Genomic DNA, 7,381 nt, shown 5'->3' with positions numbered 1-7,381 from the left:
TCTCAAAATCTAATTAAAACAGCATAACTGAATAAAGGCATCATTCGATACTCGAGTATATTCGGTTGTCCTTCGTAATCCTGAATGAATAATAAGTTAAAATTAAGTCTAATTAATTAATTGCTCTACATATTTTCAAATAACTCAATTTCAATTTTCCTAGTGAATCATTCTCCTCTCAGTAATCCGAAATGTTTAGTCTACAAATTGATGGAGTGTCACTCATGACTTCGTTTTGCAAATTTTTTAAATACAAGACAGAATTCGTATAAAAAACGAATAGTTTCTTTCGTTTTAAGAGTACATTTGTCTTTCTTATTAGAGATTTTTTTCATATAATTTTTAAATATTTGTCTCACTTTTTAACATTTCGAGTCCATCCTGTTGTACTTCTGATCAAAGTTTCACCGGAAACTTCCTTAAATTACATATTCTTTTGTATTGTGCAAATGGTGATTCCCATCTATATGATACACAAAAAAATAGTCTTTCAATAGTAATTTGCTATTAGTAATTCATTGCTCTTATTTTTCCAAATTTTATCTGTTGCTTTTACATATATTAATAATCAGCTTTGGCCAAGCGAATTATTGATTTTCTGCATGAACGATACGATCGATTTTCTGCCAGAAATAAGCAGTGTAATTTTTTTTTCAATTATCATAAATTAAGTGGAAAACTTTCTCAGTAAGGAAATTATGTCCTTGTATTCAGCTAAAAAAAGTGTTTTGGAAAGAGTAGCGACGATTCGAAAAAATAACTTAGATTATGTATTTTTAAACGATTAATTTAAATTTCTACTGTAATTCGTTATTAAATTTAATATAAAAGATTAACATGCTGTTAACAGTATTCGGCACGGTAGTTTTTCATGTGCTTCAGCTGAATACACATGTCGTTTTTTTCAATATTAAATTTTAGTCCGTATCTTAGTTTTAGCACTATACAAATTAAAACATGTAGTTTTCAAGTCGTTTTGCTCTCTTCGCTCGAAAAAAGTTTTCCATTTATGTTTTTACACTCTGTCGCTGAGTTTAGCAAAAATATTTCAGAAACGAACGGCAATTTGAACGAATGAAAAACAATCGTGACAAAATCATCGAATACATTGCACGTAAGTAGCCTATTTCGAAAATGACTGACACTCAGTAAAATAGTATTTAAAATTTTTGAAACTTAATAAAGAAATCTTTTCGGTGATTGTTCTGTATCTTAATTTATGATGTGCAAAAATTGTCAATGAATCAATAAGGTGTTAGATAAGGATTTAAAAATTATATGAATATAAGAAACTTTAATTTCAAATCGATCATCATATGTCCGTAAGGAGCCGTCCATAAATTACGTAAAGTATTTTGGAAGGGGAGGTCAAGGATTTCATTCGATTTCTTACTCAGGGGTACGGGTGTAATAGATCTCGTCTTACGTAATATTCTTATGTTTATTTTATGATCTCGTTGAGTAGTAGCGTTTTGAATTTGGCTTCAATTTGGCGGTTTCTATTAAGAACGCTTGTTGTCTCGTGTGATGTGATAGAGTAATAACGCTAGTAGATTCACACTCTGCACATTTTTTGTCATGGGAGAAAGGCCGTGTGGAGATTTTTCTCTCTTATTTTTGACTAGAATAAGTGCACCACTCCTATGGGTGTATAACACTAAGAATACATAAACCAAAATACACGATAGAAAGAAACATAAAATTAGTATTCGGCTTTTAGTGAAAACTAAAATGTAAAACTAGAAATTATAAATTATAAATAGTCTTTTTTCATATTATTTTAACATAATTGTAAAAAGCATCAAACAGTGGTTTCTGAACAAGCTTATCGAGTGGACGTGGTCAACCGAAACCGAGCGTAAACATTTCTAATTTCAGAATAAATCTATATTGATCTTAAATTGGACAATGATAGATCATATGGTCGATGTTGTCTACGTTTTCTGTAGAGCAAAAGCGAGAAGCAGTTTCTGCCCGGTTATACATCGCCAGGTAGCTTTTAAAATTATGCTCAGTAAGAAGTTGAGCAGTAGCAAATGTTAAATCTCTAAGTAGTGACGAGAACCCGCATTCAACACTAGGAAAATAAAGTTTTGTTATTCTACCAGTTTTACTGCTCAACTACTTTTATTGATTTCACTTTTGTATAGCGTTGTCTTGAATATAATTTTTAAGGTTGCTACGTGAGAGAGGGATGCGAGTGTAGTCCAAATCAGTATCCTTTGCAGCTGATTAGCCTCAAAGTAGGCTTTTTCATTTCCTAGTATGCCAGTATAGCCAGGAACAAATATGAAACTTATCTTATTTACAAGATTTTTAATATGGGGCTNAAATGTATGTTTTTATAATCTTAAAGACTTACCTTTACTCGCCTTCAAAGGAATAATATGAAGTCTCATTAATATTTCTATTAACGTTGCCAATCCTACCCATGCAATAAACATGCCGAGAACAATTCTAAATTAAGGCAATTAATATTTTCACATTAATTTACTGAAATATAAATTCATATCATTTAATTAACAATAGCTTAAGTAACTTTTTTATTTCTGTGTGCATAATAACTTAAGAGCTATATTAAAATTGCATTATTTAGAAATGTGTTAGATACTTGCTTAATGAAGACTTTTCACTTGTGAAGCTTCAAACATTAGTTTAGTTTAGTTTATAGGTCGAGAGCTGTTGTGAGACTTCACTCGTATAGGAAAATAAGGAAAGTAGAAAAGGAGGGAGTAAAAAAATAAAAGTTTAAAGTTTGGCAGGACGAGGAAAAAAAAGATAATTGACCCGCATCCCAATGATAAAAAATAATTTATATACAAATATACAGTACAGAGTGCTATTTTGGCTGATGGACAGTTATATATACAGAGATCGCATTGTTGATCCATATAGAATAATATATCACAGTAAAATTTAATAGCAGGGTGCCTTGCGGCTTGGTGGCTTGTGATGATGTTGTTGACGTAGTAGTTCGTCGTTGACAGGTTGTTGCTTGGGGAGAGTAGGCCACACTTCTCGGAAAATGTGCAGAGTGGTTTCAAGCTCCGAATCGCTATCAAAATTTGTCTCACAGAAGTTCTAGATCTAAATCACCAAAAACCATTAAACAATTTCTATTTAAAGACACAATGATGGGGATAGACGAACATTTAAGTCTTATCGGTATCGGAATTTGGTGTCGAAGCGAACGTTGACATCTACCTTTCGGAAGTTATGAGCCTATACCGAATTTTCTTTGAAAACAACAACGAGTTGAGATGACTAACAAGAAAAACACGTGATAATAGTACAAATTGCATTTTAATATCACAATTCTTTCTTCAGCAGATATCTCTTCCACAATTCCTATTGAACTATTATCAAAATATTCTGCCTCTCGTACGTAAGTGTTTTCGAAGGTCTCATCGATTCATTACGTATCTCCCGTAACTCTTTCAACAGATTATTTCGTACGTGTGCCGCCTTCCCTCTTGGAACACTTCATCGATCCGTCGTGTCCAGAAATGTACTACTCAGGTTTTCCCGATGAACTTATATTCTAGAGAATGGTGAATCTTAGGATACAAAACGCCATTATCCGCTATAAATCGAAAAGCAGAGAAAAACTCGCTATTTGTTCGGCTCGAGACCCAGATGTTCGATGTTGACCATGCCATTGGACAAGCAGGAATACATCTTTCCTGTCGTCATCAAGTCACTCGTTGACCGCTGGATGTGGTTTGCATTGAACATCAAGAGTGAGACAATTAAGATTAAAGAGGACTGTACTTTTCTAAGTTAACTGTAAACCTGGAAGACCTATCGAAAAAACTTGTGAGACTCCAATCTCTCCTTATGTCTAATAAACGGATTATCGCATTCCAACTCCAACAGTTTCGGTGTCAATGAACACGTACATACTCACTATTGTACGTCTTTAGATATTTTTGTTAGTCAATAATAAAGAACGTTGATTCCAGATTGCTAGTTCCACAGCATAGTACTACCCAGTTAATGTTTTACTAGATGTTTATTTTTAAACATATTTTCTGTGCAATTTTCAAGCAATATTCTATTGTCAGTTGAGAGGAAGTTTACTTGCCTGTTGCATTTATTTTATCGAAAAAGTGTAACGAAAAATTCTGCTTCGAAGACATACAACTAACATTTAAAACGGTTCGAAATTTTCGTACGTATCAATATAACTTTTGATTTATTTCTATGTTTTATTTTTATACAGTCTTATACTTATACAATTCTTTGTCTTTCAGTAATATGAAAACCTAGAATGAATAAAACTCGAGTAAATCGCAAAAAAAATATCGAATAATTTTTCTGGTTTGAAACGTTTTTATTTTTCTTAGTTCCCGCAATTGACACCTTTTAATGTATTTACGACTATTCAACCAAACAAGAGATTCTTTGTTTATTAATGTTTATAAAATATTTTATTTAATTTCATATATTTTATAGCTTATGAACGTTAATGATTTTAATTCTTATTTTAAAGAATTAATCAATTCAAATTGTATATCTGTGTTCACTTTTCTGTAAAGTATAACACGCAATCACTGCTGTAGGCCTACATCGAAGACCGGAGGAAAACTCCCTATTATTTGTTTTTATTACTAAATATATTCTGCAATGGTTTTAATTAATTTGAATCTATTTTTGTAATTCTAAAAATTTGTATAGCGATTTAAAATTAATATTTATATATTTCAATAAAGTTGGATATTTTAATAATATTTATTTACTCTTTGTTTTAAATATGTTGTGTATATCTAACAATTGTAGAACCATTTATAATCAAATGTTGTGCCGAATTTGACAATAAGATTGATGATTACAGCCAAATACGTAGAAATGGTAAATAATCCTAGGAAATCTATTACAGCAATATTAGAACAGTTGTAATGCGATCAAAACTGTATAGTAACACTTATTTTAGAATTTTGTTTTATCTTCAACGATAATCTGTGTTGAACCCGTGTCGATAACAAATTCGTAAGAAATTCACGCTTTTTGGCATAGTTTAATCGAGAAATTTTACAAACGAGCATATTCGAATCTTTATTTCAGAAACAATTTCCAACTATTTGAGAATTAATTTTACACGAGTTTTTCAGTCGAAAAATCAATCGACTAATTGCAGCAACGGGAATATTTATCGCAAACACCGTCTAAGAGATTTTTACCTTCAATCTTTAGCAAGAAATAAAATATCATATGCAGAATAAACAAGAAAAATCCAATAATTTTACGAAAGAATTTCTCCAAAATACGAACATATTAATATGTTGCTCTGGCAAAAATTACTCTAATTTTTTCAATTTTGTTATGTGTAAAGTCTGATGTGGCAGTTGTTTCGTGACTTTTTCTAAGTATATTTTGTGGTGTCATACCAGACAGTTCCGAGTCAAGTAAAAAAAAATTCAATTGAAAGAACAGACAGTAAATTATCCAACGATTGAGTGAATGATAAAAAAGGGTTAAAGGTCTACCGATAACGGAATATTCGATTATAGTAAAAAGCAGAATACATAAAGCAGAAGAAAAAACGGTTAATAATTTAAACTGAAGTACTTAAAAAACATAAATCAAGATAAACGATGCGCATTCAAATAGAAAATAAATTTTTCTTTAATTTCATGTAATGTGCTTCAGAACAAAATAGATTCGATTTGCTATTTTCCTTGTTAAATTTATTTCTGTGGTAAAATTATTGATTAAAATAGTCTTTAATCAATTTATTATCGCGTTTTTCACAAAAAGTTTATTATCTATTTAAATTTTCTATTGCATCGTTAATTTGCCTTAAGTAATTTGAAGTCATTTTCATAATTTTCATGTTCTTAATTTAATATAAACAGTTTAATAAAGCTTTACATCAACTAAAGCAAAAAAAAAAATCGGCCCGGCAAGCAGGAGTTGCGGGTTCGAGTTCCGCTTCGGGCCAATTCTTTTCTTTCAATAATTCTAAAATTATTATTTAAATTTATTTAAATTATAATTATTAAATGTATAAAGAGGACATTAGAGTTAGGCTCTTAACTCTAATGTCAAGTTTTTTATTAAATTATTAGTATTATAGCCGTTTCTAGCCCGATCATTCGGCATTGGTTGATGTAAAGCTTTAAACGTATCGGGTGTAGCAATATACTTACAACGATATCAATTGTCCGTTAGTGTATTCAATGCGTTCATCTTTGATTTTGCAATATTCGACATTAAAGTCTACCGCTGTCCCGAATACTGAAAAATAAAATTCAGAAAGTAATTAAACATTTAAACAATTACATAAATTAATTTTCCAAAGTAACAGTTTAATTTACCGCTTATTTTATTTTTAATTTATCAAAAAATGAGGTTTAAATGCATTTTTTCTAAAATCAAATTTAACTAAAAGAAAAAAAGTTTTTTAAGTAAAAAAAAAGTCGATCTACAAATATGGTTTTTCCCTGCAGTGGGAGAAATTTAAATTGGAACTTTTTTCTTTAAACACATCTGAAACATTCTTTACAAATTATTAACAGAATCTGCCATTTATGGGCACTCCACGCATTACGGTTACTATTTCCTCATAAAAAATAGCATAAAAATAGTCTTATTTTTCTTTATCCGAACTATTTATGGTAAAGTGTTTACAGATTACTGAGAGGTAATTTTAAAAATTGTTTATACTGAATTACATATTTATATCGACGTTAGAATACATACTGTATATAAGTACTGTATTAAATTTACAAAGTTATTATGCTTTATTAGAGTGATTTTGCGTTGTTTCGGCTCTATATAATAGAGTGAATTAAGTTCCTACGTACAGTTGATTAAAACGTATTCGGGTTTACAAGAGAATTTCATATAATTACAAAATATCAAACGACTTACTCCAATTTCCAACGTGTTTTAAGTCTTTATTACTACATGTACTCGGAATGCACGCATCCAAACGTATTTTAATTATTGTATCGGCTAACTCTGTTTTCAATAAGTTTTCAAATTTTATTGGTTTCTAAAAAATTAATTAATTCGTTGTATAAATAAATTTAATTGACAAATTACACTAAACTGTATTAATCTATCGCAATTTTTTTCTTTAAACTTTAATACTTACAATAATCTCTTTTATAAGTTTAATCAATGAATTATTTTCGAACTTATGAATCGACTTTGCAATACGTTTCCCTAATTCTTGCATTCCAATTGTCAGGGCGCAGTATTTGCCTCGAACCTGTTCCTTTCCTTTATCGGTAATATCATTTTTATATTGAGGAATTTTTATGTCCAAACACTGGTCATAATCTCCCGACATCCATGGTGTTATTCCTAACATTCCTGCCGGTAATTTTCCAAAAGAATCAATCACTGGAAATAGTAAATGCATACAATTAATTAA

The 7,381-nt window shown here is 30.2% G+C and overlaps 1 protein-coding gene across 1 annotated transcript; it reads right to left on the bottom strand.

Moving 5' to 3' along the window:
- Positions 1–2,362: 2,362 nt before the first annotated feature.
- On the bottom strand, positions 2,363–7,369 carry LOC111616871 (the record flags this gene model as incomplete). The annotated part of the gene is made up of 4 exons (XM_023358222.1): positions 7,165–7,369; positions 6,874–6,963; positions 6,150–6,237; positions 2,363–2,457 (listed from the first exon to the last, which is right to left on the bottom strand). Coding segments are annotated over exons 1-4 (478 nt in total), but the record flags the coding sequence as incomplete, so codon positions are not given.
- Between the last annotated feature and the right edge of the window lie 12 nt (positions 7,370–7,381).

This window comes from Centruroides sculpturatus, unplaced genomic scaffold (genome assembly GCF_000671375.1).
Source record: "Centruroides sculpturatus isolate CEXI.00-Female unplaced genomic scaffold, Cexi_2.0 scaffold4165, whole genome shotgun sequence".
NCBI lineage: Eukaryota > Metazoa > Arthropoda > Arachnida > Scorpiones > Buthidae > Centruroides > Centruroides sculpturatus.
This window is presented reverse-complemented; position numbering and strand designations above follow the sequence as displayed.